The sequence below is a fragment of the Micropterus salmoides genome, unplaced genomic scaffold (assembly GCF_014851395.1).
Source record: "Micropterus salmoides isolate LMB-PRFRI ecotype aquatic unplaced genomic scaffold, ASM1485139v1 Ms_hic_scaffold_11, whole genome shotgun sequence".
In the NCBI taxonomy this organism is placed as follows: Eukaryota; Metazoa; Chordata; class Actinopteri; order Centrarchiformes; family Centrarchidae; genus Micropterus; species Micropterus salmoides.
In genome coordinates, this window is record NW_024040152.1 from 12,950,465 (window position 1) to 12,973,195 (window position 22,731).

Below are 22,731 nucleotides of genomic sequence, written 5' to 3' on the forward strand. Positions count from 1 at the left end.
TATTTAACACCAAGAGATTCGAAAACATATTCAAACCACTGTAAACTGTTAGGAGGCCTATTTTCATATTCGGTCTGTTCAATTCAAAGAAGTGTTTGTTGGAAAATGTACAGCCTAACCACATTATGACATCTTGGGCATTTATAGCGTAGGTGTGAAGTCCCTATATTAACATTGAACAAGAGGGCAGCAGGGAGAGTCTGAGTTTTACAAAAATTAAAATAAATGCTAATTTACAAGGAATTTATTTTTTAAAAAGCCATTTAATGTCTGTTTGGCTAGTTTGTTTCTAAACCTTTTCTGAATCACCAACCAGATCTCTGACTTGTGTTTTCAATAAAAGAAATGTTATAAATAAAAGGTAAAATAGAATAGTTGAGGTTACAATCACAATAACTCTTTTTTTAATACAACAGTAACAACATTTTCCCCATTTGTGTTGCTCCTTTTTGTCAGATGCTGAATGCTGATGATGTGGTTTGAGGCGGGTTTTTAGTCTTGACTCTGTGTGGGGGCTCTACAGATGTTACTGACATCACTGGGTCTCTAGATAGAGCTCATTTCTGCTGTGAAGCCCGGCGGAGCTACAATACAAAGAATACATTAGAGGATTACAATTTGGTAAGTTATAATCTTAAACCTTTTTTTTTGGGATGATATTTTTCTTCAGTAGGGAAACCTTACATCACATCCGGCTGTGGCTCCGGTGGTAAATCTGCGGTCCATTTATCAGAAGGTCGGTTGTTCGATCCATGGCTCCCCCAGTCTGCGATAAGCAGATGTCACCTTAGCCCCCGCTCATAAGAATGTGGTTGAATGTGATGTAGGGCGCTTTGAGTGGTGGGAAAACTAGAAAGGTGCTATAGCCTACAAGAACAGACCATTTACCTTATATAATTTATTATTTGAATAATTTAATTCCAATCTGTGAATCACGAGTATGATGCATTTCTGCTACTTCTGTGCTTTAATGTAGGGTAGGCCTACACCTTTGCCGTATTAACTAATATGAACATGAACTTTGATTCTATTTGTAATTTTGTCTCACACATTTAGTTCACAGAAAAATACCACAGCGTTTTGTGATGTGGTTTTTAGCTTGAGGGTGTGCTGTTAAATTACTGTGACATTCAAGTTGCATTTTGTGACGTATCAAGCAATGAGGCAAAAGTGTAAAGATTAAAAAAAACATGACCAAATGATAATTTATGCACCAAGTTACAGATGCCAAATTAACCTTGTGATTCATATTTTAGTGCATCAAAGCTCTTTACTTGGTGTAATGCATATTTTTGACATGCTTCCTCTTGGACGTGCATCAATTTCTCTTCCCTATCGGCTATAGCAAAAAGGCGACAGTAAAATACTGAAATGGCAAAAACTTTCTCCAGCTAAACAGGAACTGAGATCATGCTGATTGGCATAAAGCAATCAGTTAATAACAATTAAAAACTATTAATAAATAAAATAAAAACCCAATAATTAGTTAATTCCAATAAACTAAATACGGCGTGACTGTGTGAGTGACTGTGGTATAGCAAAAAGTCGCATTAACTTCCAAATGGATTTTTGTGGATATGTTCGTCATGAGCCAAAAGACAGCTGATTAACGGTTCACGTCATAAAGGGGTGACTAGAACAAGAAGGCGCATCAGGTCCACACGGATTCACGTAACATGCCCCAACTTTCACTCACCTGAAAGGGCTGTCTGCGGCAGAGCAGCCCATAATAACGATCTCTTACTGTAGTAATTAAGCGCCTTTTTTCTCTGACCTTGATGTAGTAGCCTATTTGTTTATGATAACAAAGTAAATGCTGCATCTGGAAGTTCATGATAACATGTGATGCCTACGTGATGTTCATTGACCCAAAGAAATCTGCTAATGATAAATACTGTTGAATTGTTATCTTGCTTTTATGTGGTCTAATTCTGTCTGTTATTTTACTGTATTTACAGAACATTTAATTAAAATGAGAGAAATGTGCTTTAAATAGCCATAGCCAAAAATCATAGATAGATAGCCTAGATAGATAGATAGATAGATTTGTTTAAAGCTACACAGCACCCCCTTGTGGTTGAAATAAACTACACAGGTCAAATGCCAATTTAATGTATAGATTTCTTTTCTTTTTGTGCAGAGTTCACCGATGGAGTTTAGTGGCGTGCATACATTAACCGGCTCGGATTTAAATTTAGATGACCTTGAGGATTTATTCGCATATGACAACAACGAAACTTATGGAGACTGTTGCGATGGGGGTGACATATGCGACCTGAAAGAGGGCATGCTTTTTGAGGCGGTGTTCATCCCTGTACTGTACTCGGTGACGTTTATTGTGGGTGTCTTGGGGAACGGTGTGCTGCTGGGAGTTCTGGCTAAGAGCAAGAGGACTTGGAGTGTGACAGACACCTTTATCCTCCACCTGGCTGTGGCAGATCTCCTCCTGCTGTTGACGCTGCCCTTCTGGACTGCACAGGCCGCTCAAGCTGGGGGATGGACCTTTGGAACTCCTCTCTGCAAGATCACTGGAGCTGTTTTTACGGTAAGAGGTGTCCAGCAGGAAAGGTGCGCTAAAACTGTCTGCATTCAAGTGCATGATAGTAAATGGACAGTTGTTGCAACAAAAACATGTTTCACCTAGCTTTGGCTGATTTCTTTGTACCCTCAGATCAACTTCTACTGTGGGATCTTTCTGCTGGCCTGCATCAGTCTGGACCGCTACCTGTCCATCGTCCATGCTACCCAGATGTACTCCCGCAGGAATCCTTGGGTCGTTCAGGTCAGCTGCCTGGCCGTGTGGCTCTTCTCCCTGCTCCTCTCCATCCCTGACTGGATTTTTCTGCAAGATGTGAGGGATGACAGACGAGCTACAACGAGTGTGTCCGCAATTACAAGCTCGCCTCTCAGTCGGTAGGTGACTGGCGGCTGGCATCACGGCTGCTCTACCACACAGTGGGCTTCCTGCTGCCTTCAGCTGTCCTGATCTTCTGCTACTCCTGCATCCTGCGGCGGCTGCGGTGCGGCTCCCAGGGCCTCCAAAAGCAGAAAGCTTTCAGGGTCATCATGGCCGTGGTGGTGGTTTTCTTTCTCTGCTGGACGCCATACAACATCACACTCATGGTGGACACACTTCATTCCAGCAACAGCAGCGATCCCTGTGGAGTCAGATCATCTCTGGAGAAAGCGAAGACAGTCACCTCCTCCGTGGGTTACCTCCACTGCAGCCTCAATCCCATCCTGTATGCCTTTGTGGGTGTGAAGTTCCGGCGTCAGCTCATGAACATCCTGAGGTCACTAGGCTGCAAGCTCCAGACAAGTGGCAAACTCCAATCTGCTGTCAGCAGCAGGAAAAGCTCCTTTTGGTCTGAGTCTGCCGACACCTCCAACTCCATCGCGATCTGAGGGACACAAACCTGAATAAGCTTACAACTGACAACATGAAGAAATGAACAGTTGACTGTACAATGTGTCTCTGTATATTTCCTGTGTTATATTACTAGTAACAGGCTATGCTGGTTTTCAATTTCCTGTTCACAAGGCAAGGCAAGTTTATTTGTACTGCACACTTCAAGAAGGCAGTGCTTTACATAAAATTAGTAGCTGAACATAAACATCCATCCATCCAAAAATAATTTTGTCTATCTGGGGATTGAGGTTACACACCTGCAGCTCACTTGTAGGCAGCAGATCTATTTTCCTTGTATAGCAGAAAAAGAGCATTTCTCTTTTTTCAGACTGCAAGACAACATTGTAATATAAGTAAATCATGTATTATGCTGCAAGTATTACCGCTGTATATCTGCTGTTTTACATATAAACTTTTAAATGAAAAATGTTGTATCACATGCTGCATATTTCATAATGTTGGTGTAAAAGGAGTGTATAAATAAAGAACAAAAATGTTTTTTTAATCATCTACCAGTATGTTTTTAGGCCAAATGTATTAAAATGTTACTGTTTTTAGGCAAACATACCTGGCAGTATAGACAAGGCTTTGAAACTACTTTTAGACCATTTGACTGTTCACAGAATATAAACAGTTAAATGACCAAACTAAATAAAATGTGAACATTTGTGATTTATAAAATATAAAATATAATAGAAAATGTTTCAGAGTTTGGTTTGTGGCCAGTCAAAGAGGCCATTCAACAGCAATCTAAGTGACTATAAAAGTTTATATATATATATTTAAAAATCCCCCTCTCACCCCGTGCGGGGTGGTATGTGTCATCCTCAAGCTCGGGTCCTCTACCAGAGGCCTGGGAGTTTGAGGGTCCTGTGCAGTATCTCTGTTCCTAGGACTGCACTCTTCTGGACAGAGACCTCTGATGTTTTACCTGGAATCTGCTGTAGCCACTCTCCCAATTTGGAGGTCACAGCCCCCAGTGCTCCGATTTCCACTGGCACCACTGTTGATCTTACTTTCCACATCTTTTCTTGCTCCTCTTTCAGCCCTTGGTGTTTTTCAAGCTTCTCGTGGTCCTTCTTCATGTTGTTGCTGTAACTTGGGATTGCCACATCTATCTCTGCAGCCTTCTTCTGCTGTTTGTCGATCAACACGATGTCTGGTTGGTTAGCCATCACCAGTTGTCAGTCTGGATCTTGAAGTCCCACAGGATCTTAGCTCGTTCATTCTCAACTACCTAAGGAAGTGTCTTCCATTTTGGCTTTCCAGCCCATACTCATGGCAGATGTTCCTGTACACTATGCCAGCAACCTGGTTATGGCGTTCCATGTGTGCACTTCCTGCCTGCATCTTACACCCTGCTGTTATGTTCTGTACTGTCTCAGGGGCATCCTTGCAGAGTCTGCACCTGGGGTCCTACCTGGTGTGGTCTACTCCTGCCTCTATTGATCTTATACTCAGTGCTTGATCTTGTGCCGCCATGATTAGTGCTTCTGTGCTGTCCTTTAGTCCAGCCTTTTCCAGCCTTGATATCAGCCACTTCTTCTATACATATATATCTTGTACTGAGTGCCTGTTCAACGATATAGACATATATATATATGTATATATATATATATATAGTCTATAGTGTTTCTTTAATGAGCTTAGAGTAATGCAGCTTCCACTGTATGTAAGGAGCCAGCCGATATGCTGTTGTTTGAGGTTCATCTCCTCCTGGTATTATGTCTTTCTTTTGTATTCATGTAAATTTATCATCCAAACACACAAGTACTTCATTTAAAAAGTATTGTGGACTGTAAAGTGTTTTATTTGTTAAGTTTTTACTAAAGGTTTTCTCAACTGTTTTTGCACAATTGAAAAAAGATACCTTCTAAGATAAATTTGAAACCTCACAAACGTGAACTTTAGGATAAGTCAGATTTTGCATCATTCATTTCTATCTTCTTTCTGTGTGTACTGAGACGTTTTAATATATTGACCTTTTGTTTATAGTAATTTCTAAAATGTTCTATATGGTAATAGTTAGGATCAGGTGATTAGGCTACATATGTCATACGTCAGCTTTTGTGAGGACAGCCGTATACCATAACGCACCTGTTTCAGCAACAACAAAACCTGGTTCACAGCTAAGGTTGGAAAAGGAAGAGGCGTTTAGGCGCGGAGATGGGGCCAGGTTTAGGGAGTGCGAGATGCTGAAGGGCTGTCCTCAGAATCTTCAACACCAGTTCTCTAGAAATGACTCTGCTTCTGTCCGAGGGAGGAGTTCAGACAGATAACCAACTATAACCTAAATCCCCCAACTCCATGAACGACTCTCGCCTTGCCAACGAGTTGAACCAGCTACTGTTGCTTCTAAAGACAACAGGACAAAACTAACACCTCTCCCCGTGACCCCACCGATTGGCCACAGTCCACTATCTCATGGTCTTTATTGCTCATGTTATACATTTCTGCACATTCCTCTATATTTATATTTCTATAGTTATGTTTATGTGTACTGTTAAGGACAAATATGTACCAAGGCAAATTCCTTGTATGTGAAAATGTAGAACTACAATAAACCTGAATCTGATAAATGCAAGGACAGCTTCAAAAACTGAAAACCCACATGTAGCAGTTTCACTGGAAGTATTTCACATCTTTCTGACAGGGAATTGAAACAAAGTAACAAAAAGCAGCCGCACATCCTGCCGCATGTGGTTTAAGCAGAGAAGTAACAAGAAATCGATGAACAAAAGAACACAGAGAAATGCTGTGACTAGTGGCAGACTTCTCCTTATCAACCAATAAAAACCACAGCGTGCCAGCACTGCTACGATTTAAAACACATCTTATTCATAGTTTATATGAGAGGCAAACACTTGACTACAGCAGGGTGGTAGGGTGTTAAAAAGCATAATCCTAAAGTGCCATATGTCTGATTCACCTCAAACACGTCAAGTGGGAAGATCTGTGTGGTATGTGGTCAACATGTGCTTTAACTTTGTACTTAAATAAAGCTTTTGGACCGTATAACAAAGTTTGTTTGTACTTATAACAGGTTTGTTAATCATTAAAGAAAAGTCCTTCTTAGCAGGTTGTTTATTTTTAGGTTGTCTTTGTTAGAAGAACACTTCAATATGATGCAATACTCAAGACTAATTATAACCAGTTATGCTGTAAACGTGATGCGTTTTTTCTCAGATTAGACCACATTTTTCATGTGTCTTCGGCTCGTGATGAACTTCAAGCACAAACAGAAAGTAGAATAGGTGACCTGGGAGGAGGTTAAGTTTCTTTTCTTGTGTGAAATTACTGTCATCGAGTTTCTAAAAGAACACCACATGTGAAAGTACACATAATTCAGGTAACATTTAACACGTGGTTGTCTTGCCTCCAGCCCAGAAATCATGTGTGCATGACAAGCCATAGCCTGCACAGCAGGGTGGAGGTGAAACCACAGATGTTTTTCTCAGCTTATGATGTGATCTTTAAAATAAGGTTTTATGTTCTCTCGCTATTCTTTCCACCATTTGCCACCTACACTATTTCTTCCAGTCAGAGGCCCTTACGCATAAAGCACGCCACTGTTCTGTCTTCACCAAACAAACAGAAGTCGTTAGGTGAAAAGAGAGCTTTTCCTCCTCTTCCTGCTTCTCTGTCACCTGACTGATGACATCATCACCTGTTTCAGTCATCCTGTCTCCTACAGTCCACTCACTAATGTTGCAAGAATTAGGTCAAAAAGTAAAAAGGCAGTGGGATTCGCCGAGGGGAAATTCCCTCACTGCACTGTGGTCACACACAAAAATCCATCACACACTCACTGCGCAATTGTGGAATTCACAGAGTCTTTACTGCTTGAACGGAGCAAGATAACATGTAAAACGGAAAGTGAAACACTTTGTGATATGTTATCAGCCATAAAGTTATAAACTGTGTCGGACTGTTTAATGGAAGATCATAATAACACTGGCAGGAAGAAGAGCTTAGTCTTTTCAATTTCAAACGTTATGGTATTAGCTTTATGGTGAGTGTGACACAACAGTTCTTTCACTATATATAAAATCATGGAAAAACTATTCGCTTTTTAAATAATAATCATAATAATGACACAATAAAAATACATATATCTACAATTGAGCACAAAAAGCATGATTTAGGGTGACAAGCTAAAGCTGTGCAAGAGGGATTACAAAATAAAAATACAGACTGTATATGTCACCATGACGTGGCTCTGAAACTTTCACAAAAATACAATGTGACAGAGTCATTATAAATATCTATTTCTGATCATTAGACAGAATGTAGTCTTCCTCCCCTTAAACCCATGACATGACTTCACACTAAATTCCCCGCAGGGCTGGAGCATTGTTCAGGCCATTTATGAGTCACAGGAGGGCATTTTTGTCCCTTTATCAGCACTGATCAGTTGACTGCACCTGATGATCTACACTTGTCATCTGGTTCAGCTCTTCTCCCTCATGACTCTGATCAGGAAGGGGGTCTTCGCCCACACCTAAGTCCCATAGCGAGCGCTCAGATTCAACTGTAGCACATGTCAGCATTGCCAGGATCCGTTTTCTGAAGTTTCCACACAGGCCAAGATAGAGCAGAGGCCTGAGGCAGGCATGAATGCAGCCCAGAGCAGATGTGACCATCAGAGCTGTTTTGAGATGACCTGCAGGACTTCCAGATAGACCGTCATTCGGCTCTTTGGAGCTGCTTGTGATCGTGTCTACAATGAGTGTGATGTTGTATGGCATCCAGCAGACAAAAAAGACCACCACCAGGGGCAGAATAACCATGACACCCCTTGGCCTCTGTAGACCTTTAGAGCTGCGCTGCAGCAGGATACAGGAGCAGCAGATGATCAGTGTGGCTGCAGGCAGCAGGAAGCCCAGCGTGTGGTGGAATAGGCGTGACACCAGCTTCAGTTCAGTTAGGGTCTCAGAGTAGTTGTGAGCACACAGTGTTTTCACTTGTGATGGATCTTTCCTTGCCTCCATAAAAATCCAGTCAGGGATGGTCAGGATCAGGGAGCTGAGCCAGACCAACAGGCAGCTGATATGAGCTAACATTGGCCTCTTCTGGGAGTACAGCTTGGTGGCGTGGACGATGGACAGGTAGCAGTCAAGACTGATGCAAACCAGCAGAAGGATCCCACAGTAGAAGTTGATCTAGGAAAAAGTAAAGGAAAACTTAACAAAAACTTAAACTAAGCACGGGAACTTCCAGCCATCTTTATCACTTCACTTCTCCCCTACTCAGATCCCCTCCTCCTGCCTCTTCCCAGAAATGCTGAGATGCCTAGAGAAATGTGAATGTCACTGGGGGAGAACAATTGCTCAATAACATTAAGCACATTGACCCTAGTCTGTCAAGAGTCTGGATTAGGCAGGAAGTAATGGCCTACAGCCAAACACAATTCACCCAAAAACAACTTTCTCACAGCTTCACTGTAAAGATTTCTCTTTTACTTTCCAGTCTGGGCCTGTTCTACACACCACTTTGTATACTTACATTAAAAACAGCTCCACTGAGCTTGCAGAGAAAACCCCAAAAGCACCATCCAGAATGTTGAGCGGCCTGTACAGCCCAGAAGGGCAGTGTCACCAGCAGTAGGATGTCCGCGACACTCAGGTGGAGGATAAAGGTGTCTGATATACTCCAGCATCGCCTCTTCTGAGCCAGAATGGCCAAGAGCAGCCCGTTCCCCAGCAGACCTATAACCACCTCCACTGAGTACAGAACTGGGATCAACACCTCTTTACTGCCTTTTAAATCAATATCTTTGTACTCATAGTTGTAGTCATTGTAGTCAAAGGTGCTGTTATGGCGAAATAATCCATCAAGCTCCACTTCCATGTCCATCTACTTTAGACAAAAAGGTTAAACAAAGAAAGAGATCAAAAAAGCTGCAGTGCCTCAGAACTCAGATGTCAAAAAACCCTAGCTTATAAACTGTCCTCCCTCTCTTTCTCTGTATGGTCAATCAGCCATGTGAGAGTGAAGTCAATTCTTGAAAATCTCCCCATGGGAATCCCAGCTGAGGGTTTATAAACACACCCCAACTCAGACATATGTCACATGATGCAAAGTCACTGTATGAGGCAACAGTGGAGTGAGTTTAAACGGAAACCACATGTTCCCGTTTGCCATGCACGCAAGCACACACACTTAAAATGTATGAATATATGTCATACAAAGTGGCTGTGGCTATTATCACTTTTTGTTGGTGAGTTGGCAAACAGTGCTGGTAGATACGAACAGGAATCCGTTTTGAAAGAGAAAGGGAAAGGCCTGAACATCTGCAAGAATGGCTACAACTGAAATTATGCAGGAAAACAATTCTCTAGTTAACAAACATTCAAAAGTCTATCTTAGACAAAACTGAAATCTAATCTTGAGCATAGGTGTCATTTACACTGGGGACATGTCCCCACCACTTTTTGAAATGGCAGATTTTTGAAATGGCAGATTTTGTCCCCACCACTTTTTTAAAGCATAATTTGTTAAATAACGTTCTGAAATATAGCTTGCAGCTCAATAACAAATGAAAAAGCCTTTAGAAAGGTTTATTTGCACATTAAGAAGAAACAGAGGTGAAAGCAACAAAGAATGCCTGAGAGCTGCACTGACTATAATATTCTATTATATTTATTTATTTTGAAATGTCACGTGCTACCTACATGTTGTGTTTCCTTGTACATAGATAAAAATATTTACACCATAAATAGGTGCAGAAACATTTCCTGGGGGAGGTCCCCCAAGACCCCCCGCTTATATATCTCAGCATTGACGATATCTTTAAAACACCGTTTAAGGATCTTTTCGTCTCGTTCTTGTGTACCAAATATTGCGTCTTGTGACGTCTCGCGAGCTAAGTGTCTCTTCACACCCCTTGTCTGACCCACTATATCCCCACCACTTTTCAACACAAAGTGACGCCCTTGATCTTGAGTTGCACGTATGTTGTTATCTAGCCTACTATTATCTTACTTACCATAAAGAGCTTCAGCTTGGCAGACAATGGCAGACAATCTCTGTGGTGACACTAAGTAATGACTTCAACCTGCACGTCTGCCTTCACACCGGCGTCAACAGTTTTGCACTATCGACTACAGCCGCTTGTTTTTGGAGAGAGAGGAGGCGGACGGGCTCCTGCAGCTGTCAGCAATCCTCAAGTCCGGCCGAAATCCGAAACAAAAAAGTTGTAAGTGTTTCCCCGCAAACTTTAAGTAAAATTAAATTGGAAATAGTCTGTTAAAATCAACTGAGATTGTATCCACAAAAACAAAACCTCCGCGTAGCTGTGGAAAGAAACGAAAAGGCAGACGATGAGAAAAGCTGCGCTTCACCTGCAGGAAGTTTTACAACACGGACACACTTCGCCTACAGACTGTAATCTTGTAGGTCATTAACCTGCATGTCCAGAATGGACTTACATGCACTTTAACACCCACTGCGTTGTTTTGGTTCATCAAACGTCACCCTTCTCGGTACATCGCGACCTCTGCCAAATCTGCCAATTCACAGGGAAAATCGAAACACTGTCATCACATATTTTCAAAATAAAATCTGTGATGGCAATCATTGCAGCGTCACAGACAGAAACCCACGAGAAAAGATTTGGCAAATAGATAGTGCTATTTGTTTTGTCATGAAAAGGACAGGATCTCATAACAAAGGCACAGACCCTATGGCCCAAGAGTCTTGGGCCATAGGCGGAATAGGCTAATGCTAAGGGCGCCGCCACCCCTTGGGGCGCCCGAGCGCCCAAATTAATTTTTTTATAATTTTTTTTATTACTAATACAACTTAAATATTATGGATTAAAAAAAGCGATCGTGAATCCGGGGGGAATCCTGAATCCCCCCGGTCCGACTGAGTGACGCACCAATCTCCATCGCCCCCGCCCTGCTGAAAAAAACCCCATCCGTTACCTGTGTGTGATTGTGAGTGACGGATGGCCGAATTCACTGACACTGATAAGTTGTCATTATGTCAAAAAGACCGAAACCATCTGGTGCCCAGGGAAGAAAAAAAAGAAGAGAAGAGGAAAAAAACGCGAAAAACACAGAGGTAGGTAATGATGTGTGATCAGTTTATCTGTGTTGCATTAAGTTAGTTCGACGATCACGATGCCTGTAACGTTCGCTAAATTAAATTGAAACTTGTATTAGAAATGCAAAACTTTCCACATCTGACATCAAAAATTATGACAAACATTGAGCTCCTGACTTTCCTGCACGAGAAGAAGCTGATGGAAATTTTCCCCAATATGTGGGTCGCTCTGAGAATCTCTGCCACTCTACCTGTGACAGTCGCTGCTGCAGAAAGGAGCTTCTCTAAGCTCAAACTGATTAAAAACTACCTGAGATCTACAATGGCTCAAGAACGTCTCAGTGGACTTTCAGTCATTAGCATAAATCATGTGGTCTCACAACAGCTGTCGGCTGCGGCTGGAAAGGCAAGGCGAGTAAGGCTGTAGAACATTTGCTAAACATTTTGCATAGTGCATTCAAGTTTGTGTATAGTTATTTATTTTTTGTGCAATGGTCTTATTTATAATTTTTGGAATGTTACATATGCTGAAAGCAAGGTTTCTGTAATATAGTTTTTTTCTGCAATAACATAATATAATATAATACATATTTATATTGTATCTATAATACGTTGTGTGTTTGTGTTTCCAAAATATTTTCAAAAAAAAAACAAGACAAACCTGTGCAGTTTGTTTATGTGTAAGTTTATGAACAAAAATCCAGGGGCATCAGGTGAAATCTTGCCTAGGGCAGCAAACTGGCCAGGGCTTTATCGTGTAATGCAGTGCTTTATTTTGAAGGCCAAATTACGCTACTTCCGCTTAATCGCTTTCTTTGACTGACTCGAAGCAACAATCTTCACACGCTGATTCACGCTGGACACAAAGCAGTTCAACAATGAGCCGCACAAGGAGCCGCTCTCCAATAGGCGGAGCCGTTGAGCTGTTTCCAAAACTGAACAATAGATACAACCAGGGCCTGTTCCAACCGGTTTGTCAGGATCAGTAAATTCAGATGGAAGGTGACAATTCAAAATATAAAAATATAATGGAATATAGTGCAGTAATCAGTAGCTTAAGTTACTTTCTTGGACAATGCACATCTGCTTCTTCTAGATTTAAACTGCCTTGCATGTTTTCTTATTGTGCAAATAAACCTTTCTCAAAGCAATTTCATTTGTTATTTAACATTTCTTGTTGCAAGCTGTTTTTCTGAAAATTTTTAACAAATGCTTTCAAAAAGTGATGGGGACAAAATTAGCCAATTCAAAAAGTGGTGGGGACGTGTCCCCAGAGTAAATGACTCCTATGGTCAGGATACTTATGCTAAATAAAATCTTTTACATAAAGATTTTACATAAACAATATACTCAAACTTAGAAAATGCATTGACAAAAGATTAGTGGTGTCATGATGTATGTGTAAAATTATCCAACATTTCACAGAGACAAAAATGTTTAGAGAAAACTGAATACAAATATGTGTAACACAAAAAGTTACCCTTCACGCAGGTCAGACTGCATGTTGGGGACAAAACTAACTCACTGTATTTAGAGTAGTTACACATCAACCAGCTACATTAGTATCTTACACAGTGACACATCAGTATTAACAATCTAATAATGTCTATAATGTGAATATAATATATCAGTCACAGGGGCCATTTTACTGTAGAACAAGTACATTTTGTTGATCATACTTCTTAGGATTTTGAATGCAGGATTTTTACTTGAAAAGCATTAATTTTAGACTGTTGTATTGGTACTTCTACCCAAGTAAAGGATCTGAATAGCTTTTCAACCGCTGCCTCTCCCATGCTTCATTTTGGTTCTGTTCAATTGACCTCAATATTTACTAGTTCTTTGGCAGTCATCAGTTTATAAAAAATGTGTATTGTTATAGATTAAACAACTCAGCAGTATATAAATAGTTAAAATGAAAACTCCACCTCGATCCATTGCAACATGTAAAAGCTGCTTACATATCAAGTTCTGATCTGAATACACCTCCACTGGCTGCATTAACTATGAGATCTGTCAATGCTCTTGGCAGCTACATGTTGTGCTGGATGAAAGTTGGTCAGAGAGTAAACTTGAGAGAGAGAACCTGAGGTGTTGATGCATATATTAACATGATATTTCTGTACATCGCATAGAGGGCGGGTTTTTACAAAATGAATTTATTTCCATCTTTTGCAACACAAAGTTCCATTTTAAAGCACTGAGCTGCAAGAACAGATATACATGGCAAGAAATTATAAATTCAACATGTACAGCTTTTCAACTGCAAACGTTGTGGGATCTGACGACAAAGATCTTCTATGTGTAAGGATGTGAGCTATGAGTCTGACTAAGTCACAGGCTACACCTAGTATGGAGCAATGTTGATGTTTCACAAGATTTGACCTATAGACACAAAAATCAATAACAAATAACCATTATCCTCACAAAAGGTTACATGACATTCTACTTTAATCTATGCCCCATCCTCATTTAATAATTTTACTACAGTATTCTTTTAAAAAAAAAATAGAAACAACAACAAAACAACATGTTGTGAGCTGCACCATACCAGCAAACAGAGAGCAAAGCACCAATAGAAGAAATACATCACAGGCAGAAAACATTTTCCTCTGAGAACATTTTTAAAGTTGTAATTAAACTGAACATATATTTATATCTAGTCATTTCTTTCTCTGAAGTCATTTCAGTTAACTTATCTTCACTTCACTCTTCACTTCTCACCCACAAGCCTCCTCACACACACACCACAGTTGAATCTCAACTCACATACCTCTTGACACTCATCTGTCTAAACAGTTTCACACCATGACAGAGTAGGAGGTGTTTTCGCTTTCTGCAGAACTGAATGACCCTGTGGTTCTTCTAGGCCTCCTCTCCCTCCATCCCTCCATCCCCATCCTGCTTCTCTGCACCAACAGCCCCTTACACATTCTAGCCAGCTCCCTCCTGAACTTCACCCCCACAAAGCCATACAGCAGAGGATTCAGGGCGCAGTGCGACAGCCCCACACTTTCAGTGATCAGAGTCCCAATGTCCATCACATGGCCAAACTGGCAACTTTCAGTTACCAGGCCCAGCTTTTGCAGACTATCTGTTAGCTGGAAGCAGTTGTACGGTGCCCAGCAGATGACAAACACAGATACCAAGGAGATGATGAGGCGGAGAGACTTGCGCTTTTGGTGGCGAGTGGCATTGCAGAGAGACCTGAAGATGCGGATGTAGCAGTAGAGCATGATCAGCAAGGGAAGTGCAAAACCCAGAATCACACTGATCAGCTGCAGCCCCACCTGCCACTGTGTGGAGTTTTCAGTGAACCACACCTGGCACAGGAGCGCCCTATGTTGGCCTACAGTATCCATCTCCACTACCTGTTTGAAGGTAATGTCCACTCCACTCAGGCCCAGGCAGCACACCCAGATGAGGGCACACGCAATCTGGGCATGGCAGGTGTTGCGCTTCCAGCCAGAGCTGACTGCATGAACAATGGCCAGGTAGCGGTCAAAGCTGATGCAAGCCAGGAAAAGGATGCCGCTGTACCGGTTCAGGGAGAAGAGGGCACCGGAGATCTTGCAAACAGCCAAGCCGAACACCCACTGGTGAGCCCATTGCACGGCAAACAGAGGCAGGGTGAAGGCCAGCAGGAGGTCAGAAATGGCCAGGTGAAGGAGGAAGGTGTCCGTCAAAGAGAAGGCGCAGGCTCCTCCACTCTGGGAGTTTCGGTAGCGTCGGATCACACACAACACCAGCACGTTGCCCACAAGAGCCAGGAGAAACACCAGAATGTATACAACAGGGGAGTATCTCTGTGCAAAACTGTATATGTTCTCCTGAAAGCACGGGGCTGCATGAGTACTGCTCATGTCAGAGGGCACGGTGTAATTCTCATAATCGTCTGAAAAGGACTGTTGATGAGAGAGGGAGAAAAAGTGGACAGATTAGTTATAAAAATAAATTGAATTATTCAGGAAAAGTGTACTTCACAGCATTTCACCATCGTTGTAATTAGGAAACCAGTAACATTCTATTTTTGTGAGCATCAGTAAGGGCAGTTTTTGAAATGAGGGTCAAAAGATTCCCAAAACATTTAGTAAAATCTGAACTTGAAAGACAGCTGACATCTGTGCTAGATACTGCATAACAATTGAGTAAATCGAGTGCAAACAGAGACGGACATCTTGGTTAGCATTATAAAAATACCCACTCACCCAGTAATCGTCAGATGTGACTTTATCCATATTCCTTAAAGGAGGCAGCAGAACACCTGAAACCCTTTTAACAGTCAAGAGAGCACACTCATAAACACATTAGCTAAACTCCAACTTTTTCACAGGCTGCCTTTGCAACGCTTGTCCAGAGGAGGGAGGATAAGAAAGAAGAAGTCATAATTTCAGGAACCGAAAACATGTGTGGCTATAGTAGGAATAGATAGATGACGTAAGGGAAATTGTGACATATATTTTTAATCTGCAAAGATCCTTCAGACAGACAGTGCATGACTGGATTACTCTATACGGAAAAATATCTAAAATAATATATAATACGGAATAATATCTATTTTCTTGATCGTGCACCCATATCTACTGCAGATAGGAGTTATTTTTGATACAATGTATAAAATGCTTTACATAATATCAAAAGGGAAGAAAATTTATGTGAATTTAACCCTCAAGAAGAAGAAAATGGTTTCAAAAACAACCCTCCACGAATGGAGGAGAAGTGAAAGTGCTTTGTTGGCAGGAATTTCACAGTCTCCACCACGTTCTTCACGTTCTGTTTATGTCAAGATGTTAAGCATTACACCCAGACTATATTGTAGTAACTTGATGAAGTCGCTCAGGAGCATTATTTGATTGTTGCATATTTTACAAATCTCAGAATTTTACAAAACAAAATTGTTTAATAGTAAATAAATACTAAAACTTTGACCAAGTGAAAAATAGAGCTCTATTTATGTGCAGTAGACGTTGAATAAAACAAAGAAATTAGTTTATAATAATGAACTTATTTCACAGTAAATCATAATCAGGACATGGCTTACCGTCTGAGATCTTGTAAAGAAGAAAATGAGGGGCTGATGTGACATACTAAATATACAAAATTGAAGGCACTTCCATAGAACACAACAGGAAATTAATTCATCATTGTTTTCATCTATGCGGTTAAAGTTAACGACATAGACTATTGCATGGCAAACATGAAGATTACAACTTAGTGCTTATTATTAGAGATGCTTTGGACAAACTAAAAACTCAAATGGTATCATGCAAGAGTACACTGGTAGTAAAAACAAATACATTTAAATCTCTCTTATGCTCTGTTAAAGCAGCTTGAACCTGTTAAATTATTCTTGATTGTGATTTGACACTTTCCTGCAGATGTCTGATATGAGCAAACACGTCAGCGCTGTAGAGAGAGACAAAAGTCCTTCCACAGACCAGAGAGAGATAGGATGGACAGAATGTCCTAAATTGTCCTTTCAGTATAACTACACGATTTCTTTTCAAAAACAACTAATGTATTAAATGTGTGAGGAACTGAACACTCTTGCGGTTACTTCTGTCCCGACTGAAGGTCTTCTGGTAAATTCTATTATTGTGCAACATCACTGATGTTTTGCTTCAGTCTGTCATATTCAACTTGTTTGTATGATGAAAAGTGCAATACCGCACAGAATCATATTGTTTAAGTCAGTCTCGTGTACAGCATGTCTGCATGTAATCTGGTGACCACATGGAGGTGTGGAAGGAAGACCATGCTTGCTCATCTTACTTTTCGAAAGTGCCTATTTAAGGGGAAAAAGATGTGTCCATAATACCACACTTGGGACTTACTTGGGAAACTCAGATGCCTTTTTGGCTTGTTTAGGTGCCTTTCTGATGTGACCTGATGAGGGCAAAAAATGAAAATGAACTTATGTACACACCACTGCATATAAGTTATAACCTGAACGCTCTCAGGAGTTCTAATAACGATATATCGGCAGATAGGCCTAGTAATTAAAAAAACAAACAAACAAATACCATCCGCAAAAAATGTTGAGACAGATGCCTTAGATTTGTTTGTTGTAATACTGTAGTCAAATCAACTAGCCAGTGCTCTCTGGTGGACAAACTATGTGATGGTGACACAGATTACCTCAAACCTAGTTTGGCCTTTCCTTGCTGAAATTTCTTGTGACTTATCTGCAGACACATATACCTAGCTTACATCAATATATCTGCAATTTTGGCCAGTATATCAACCTAGCCCATTTATTGGTCCAGCTCTATATCTTCTGTAAGTAATGGTACATTTTTGGGACATTCACCCCTTGATTTGCGGTCATAATGAATGGTTGTTCTGTTCAATAGCTGTTTTAATTGAGTAAATTAATTAATTAATTCTTACTTTTTTCAGCTCTCTTATATAATGTAAAATATGCTGTATATGTTTTTTCTTTGGTTTGCAGTTTTGCAATTTGATTTAAAACCTGAGCACTGTGAGATGAAAGTCAAAGATACAAAATGCCCTTGAGGACCACAAACATGTACATTTGAGAAGCTAATTTAAAATGATACATGCAGTGAATGAGTCACACCAGAGCATAACAATGATCTGTTCTGTCTGGTCTTGGCAGGTGCTTTTGTAATCTGAGTTTGGTTTATAATATCATCTACTGCTCGGATTTGTTATTACCAACTGCAATAGGATCATGATTTAAGGCCACACCTCAATACCCTACTTAGGTGAGCTACTTGATCTGAACGTATCTGGTAATTCTATTATTCAAAACATTTTCAGAAATAAAAAAATAAATAAGTAAGTTCCTAAAAGTGACATGCAAGAAACTGTAATGCAATACTATGATATGATCAAGTAGAGGCATGTAAAAGTCTCTCTACGAGTCATCAAGCCTGATTTTAAAATGAGCTAATATATTGTGTATATCACAAAAACATTTAAAATGTGGTTAAATCTTGCTTAGATATATCCAGCCTGTATAATAAGGAGAACCCTTGTGTTTTGTTGACACTGGCTTAACTAAAAATAGTTCACAGATAAAGAAAGGTATGTTATTCTACATAGTGATATAAATTCTCTTTGGGGTCAGTTGTACCTCTGAGAGGTTTAAATTCCTTTCAGACTTATCTTATGAATAAACAAAAAAAAACCCTCCAATTACAGTAATCCAAACAGACTTCTTTGGGAAGGTAGTGCTGTGCAAAAAGTACTGTTATCACCAATCCTGACTGAAAACATCACAAACTGGCATGGGATGTGCCCAGCGCCGTAGGGCTCTGCCATGTGTGATTAAAACTGCTCAGAAGGTCATTGGTACCCATCTCCCGAGCATCAGTGACATCAGTGAGGTGGGGTGCCTTGCAGAGAAAAGGACACTAGCTCAAGCCTGTTCACCCTGCTGCCTTCTGGGAAGAGATATATGAGTTTCTGCTGTCGCACCACCAGACTTCAGCTTTTTTCCCCCAAGCAATTAGACTTTTAAACTCAAATTCATCCTTAGCACTGCTCCACTAAATATAGTTTATTTCTGTTTACCATTTTACAAATTGTTTTTTACTTTACTGTATATTGTCTGCGACGTAGCAGAAGACAGTTAAAAAACTTAGTTTCACTTTACAACCTATTGTAATATGATAAATAAATCTGCTTTGTACCTTATACCCTGTATATTATATATAATCAGAATTCAGTCAAAATGAATGGATACAGTGCAGTTCTTTTCATTCAAGTCTTTAATGTATCTTTGGAATTAAGTCTTGTGTTTCATACTATCCATGGTTTATTAAATGTTCTTTAATTGTGTTTATCAACTTATTTTATTCTCTGCATTTTTATTTTGTGTATATTTGTCATAATATTGTTTATATTGTTGTATTGTCCTGTTATAGATAGATTTGTATTCTGTTTTAATGTTGTTTTTGTCCTCTGTGTTATATACTGTATGACTCCATAAAGACTATTCAAATTATTAGTGGGTCTACAGCTGAAGGGGAGCCAAAGGGGATCCGTTAAACAGATGCAAAATAGGTATTTTATTCTAAATTGTTAAGGAGTCTTTTCCCACCATACATATCCACAGCATGCATGTGATGCATAGAAGTTCAAAATATTTTTCTATATGGTAGCACAAAAGTACAAACTCATTTCTACATCAACCCAGGTCTTTGCTTCACTGCTCACTTTCTACTGTTATTTTCCCATTCATAGAGCTGGGCCCACAGTGTGTACACATACCACACCTGCCCTAAAAGGTAAAACCTGGTTTATAAGTTGCTGAAATACAAATATGCACTATATAGCTACTTTGTTCTTCAATTACTGTGTGCAGATAAAGACGTCCTCATGTTAGGTGCACCCTTTCGAAAGCGATGTTACGCCCCAAAACTAAACATTTGGGTTTTGTCTTTACAATGTGCACCTGCCCAAATGGTCATTGTTTGCAATGTCATATCGCCATAGAACCTGGGCTGTAGTGTGTGAGTAATATTTATATGATGTCACACTGGGTATAAGAGCTGTGGCCATGGCTCTGCCCTCAGGATTGTGGATTTATCCCATGACCGTCTACAACGCCAAACTAACCAATTCAAGAGCCTTACACAAATCTCAGGTGAGACCAGGTGAGATGTGAAGCAACATTTCCTCCAAACCAAGGTTGTCCAGTGTGCAACATGGAAGAATCTTCAGGAATTCATTCCACTACTAATTTAATTCCTGAAATCATTTTTGGTTGGAATGAAAACCTGCAGAAGCTTCGATGGCACAGGACTGGACATAAAACAGGATATTTGCTTGGGGGATACATTGCTGCAATAGGGCTAGAAAATTTAAACAGATATGACAGTGACAAGCCATAGGGACAGCGATAAGTACAACTACCTGACTATGATATTGATAAAGATCATGGAATTGAATCATTACGATCTGTTTTTACATTTCTCCTCTTCCTCATATTCTTTTTCTTCTACTTACAGCAATGGCATTCCAGTCAAATGTGATTAGCTCGCAGCCTCAGGTAACAGTCACACAGTACACGGTGTCCTCCGGATTGTCAGATTGGAGTTCAAATGTGTGCGACTGCTGTGAAGACTGCGGCATCTGTAAGAGTTTACATGCATTTCTGAAATCAATCCGAAATTAGCCAACACTGTGAAATAATTTGCAATATGACTATATGGCTGTCACCTCTAGGTCTTTGTGCAACGTTTCTCCCTTGTATCCTGGGCTGTAAGGTGGCTCAGGACAATGGGGACAGCTGCTGCCTGCCCTTCCTTCCTGGCGCCATGATTGCTCTAAGGACAAGCATTCGCAGCAGATACAACATTGACGTAAGTGTGCTCAATTTTAAAATTCTTTTATTGGTTTTAACATCACTGAATGGCTTTGCTCCAGTCTTAAATGTCTGACATGGTTAAAACCCTCAGATCCTCTTAAATGTTCCTGAAGTTTTTTTTTTTACTTGACCTAATTCCTATTTTATTTTCCTTGTTTTCATTGTTTTATCAAAAATGTTATGATTATTTGATTTCATGTTGCACTGTTGTATGAATTGTGCTATATTCGTAAAGTTTTTTATCATCAATAAAGTTGTCTAAACACAGATTAAATGATAAAACCAATGATACAGTTGATTTTGTACTGAAAATAGAAGTTATTTTGTAATAACTGTGAAATAAGACTGAGTCTCTGAGGGGCCTGTAAAAAAGATACTGTTTGTGCCTGTGCTTCTTCCCAGGGCTCCGTGTGTGATGACTGGGTAATCATGGCCTGCCTGCCTCTGTGTGGACTGTGTCAGATGGCACGGGAGCAAAAGATGAGACGATAAAAAGAAGGGGCGTTGAATCTTATTTCAAATGACAAAGAAATAGAATATGTGGAAATTTACATTCCATGGTCTGGACAAAATTTCTGTATTTGAGATTCATGTTAGCATGACCATCATTATGTTATTTCCACAGGACATAGAACAGTGTTTACCATGTAAGAATAATAGCCTGATAATATAAATGATAATGAATTGCCATTATCCATCTATCCCTATATTATATATATATATATATATATATATATATATATATATATATATATATATATATATATATATACACACACATATATACACATACATATACATACACACACACACACACACACACACGGATTAATAGACTTGGAACCAGGCTACATTGATGTGTGATATGTATTCAACATGTGAATCAATGATGGAAGAATTAAATAATTCAATAGGCCTAAACTTTTAAACTGAAGCACTGTCTTTAATAAGTTAAATATTGACTCACTGTTCCTTTGTCTTTATGCAACAAACCAGTGAAGACATTAAGATGAGATTTACAACGGCTTTTCCCTTACAAGTTAAAACATTATAGTGGTGAATTTACACACATTATTTATTTTGTCATTACACCTGGATACTGTTTTTCCTGCAAACACTGTTATTCAATAATGTATATCGTGTATTCATCTAATATTCTGTAAAAGTAGTATTTCATGTATGTTTCATTAACTAATGTATATTCTTTTAAGTAAGAGAGTTCCAATAAAACATTGTTGTGTCCTACTTCAGTTTGTCAAATGGCACGATGATAACTTCCTTGACCTTAACATATTAAACACTCAGGATCATTGATCTGGCAGAATAGTCACACACCAATAGCTAGCATTGTACATGTTGAGGACATTCAAATTGTCAACACATATCTAGGAACAGTGTTCGCCTCTCAACTAAAATTCACTGTAAACACACAGTAGGTTTTCAAGTGTGGACAACAAAGAATTCACTTTCTCATTTACTTGCTGGTTTAACGGGTTGAATAGTGTAGTGAACAACGGTGTGGATTTGTGCATTTTATATTGAATAAATTTGGAACTACCCTAAATTCCTTTCTCCTCCCCAGAGAAGATGGGGAGGGGTCAAAGTTGCTTTCTCTAAGTGCTATCCCGACCATAAAACTGGCACCTTTTTGATTCCGAAGCTGATAACGCGGGGCCTGACTGTTAAACTGACAAAGGGACACGAGCCAGCCATTGGCATCTCCCTGAACAGCCTATCAAAACTGGCCCCCCCACACACGTTTCCGTGGCAACTGACCTTATTCTTTGTTTATTACCACATCAAAAAGGAAAACCCCTGTCTCACCTAAGTGTGACATAGTCCAGGACAGCTGAACTTTCAGTGTAAAAGGACTGCACTCTCCAAAAACTCAAAGCATTTAATTGAGTTAATTAAATCTTTAGTTACCTGAATACGT

The 22,731-nt window shown here is 39.9% G+C and overlaps 4 protein-coding genes and 1 long non-coding RNA gene across 7 annotated transcripts; 2 read left to right on the forward strand and 3 right to left on the reverse strand.

The window, feature by feature from the left end:
• Positions 1 to 467: 467 nt before the first annotated feature.
• On the forward strand, positions 468 to 3,919 carry LOC119897352 (C-X-C chemokine receptor type 3-like). The gene is given in 4 exon segments (XM_038710987.1): positions 468 to 621; positions 2,141 to 2,545; positions 2,672 to 2,870; positions 2,873 to 3,919. Coding segments are annotated over 3 exon segments (1,128 nt in total). The 5' UTR covers positions 468 to 621; positions 2,141 to 2,149; the 3' UTR covers positions 3,406 to 3,919.
• Positions 3,920 to 7,220: 3,301 nt separating this feature from the next.
• On the reverse strand, positions 7,221 to 10,980 carry LOC119897353 (C-X-C chemokine receptor type 3-like). 3 transcript variants are annotated; one of them, XM_038710989.1, is made up of 4 exons: positions 10,840 to 10,980; positions 10,398 to 10,704; positions 8,915 to 9,265; positions 7,221 to 8,571 (listed from the first exon to the last, which is right to left on the reverse strand). In XM_038710989.1, the coding sequence occupies exons 2-4, from the start codon at positions 10,398 to 10,400 to the stop codon at positions 7,810 to 7,812; spliced, it is 1,116 nt and encodes a 371-aa protein (XP_038566917.1). In that variant the 5' UTR covers positions 10,401 to 10,704; positions 10,840 to 10,980; the 3' UTR covers positions 7,221 to 7,809. The 3 variants fall into 3 exon arrangements, with proteins under 3 accessions (XP_038566917.1, XP_038566916.1, XP_038566918.1); XM_038710988.1 differs by having other exon boundaries at positions 10,398 to 10,932; XM_038710990.1 differs by having other exon boundaries at positions 8,915 to 9,268; positions 10,398 to 10,932.
• Positions 10,981 to 13,592: 2,612 nt separating this feature from the next.
• Positions 13,593 to 15,908, reverse strand: cxcr3.2 (chemokine (C-X-C motif) receptor 3, tandem duplicate 2). Its single transcript, XM_038710986.1, has 2 exons — positions 15,667 to 15,908; positions 13,593 to 15,363 (listed from the first exon to the last, which is right to left on the reverse strand). The coding sequence occupies exons 1-2, from the start codon at positions 15,694 to 15,696 to the stop codon at positions 14,260 to 14,262; spliced, it is 1,134 nt and encodes a 377-aa protein (XP_038566914.1). The 5' UTR covers positions 15,697 to 15,908; the 3' UTR covers positions 13,593 to 14,259.
• Positions 15,909 to 16,214: 306 nt separating this feature from the next.
• LOC119897355 lies at positions 16,215 to 20,740 on the reverse strand. Its single transcript, XR_005443397.1, has 3 exons — positions 20,648 to 20,740; positions 20,435 to 20,560; positions 16,215 to 17,344 (listed from the first exon to the last, which is right to left on the reverse strand). It is a non-coding gene; the product is annotated as an uncharacterized LOC119897355 (long non-coding RNA).
• On the forward strand, positions 19,542 to 21,510 carry cnfn (cornifelin). The gene is made up of 3 exons (XM_038710992.1): positions 19,542 to 20,562; positions 20,654 to 20,790; positions 21,198 to 21,510. The coding sequence occupies exons 1-3, from the start codon at positions 20,439 to 20,441 to the stop codon at positions 21,285 to 21,287; spliced, it is 351 nt and encodes a 116-aa protein (XP_038566920.1). The 5' UTR covers positions 19,542 to 20,438; the 3' UTR covers positions 21,288 to 21,510.
• Positions 21,511 to 22,731: the final 1,221 nt, after the last annotated feature.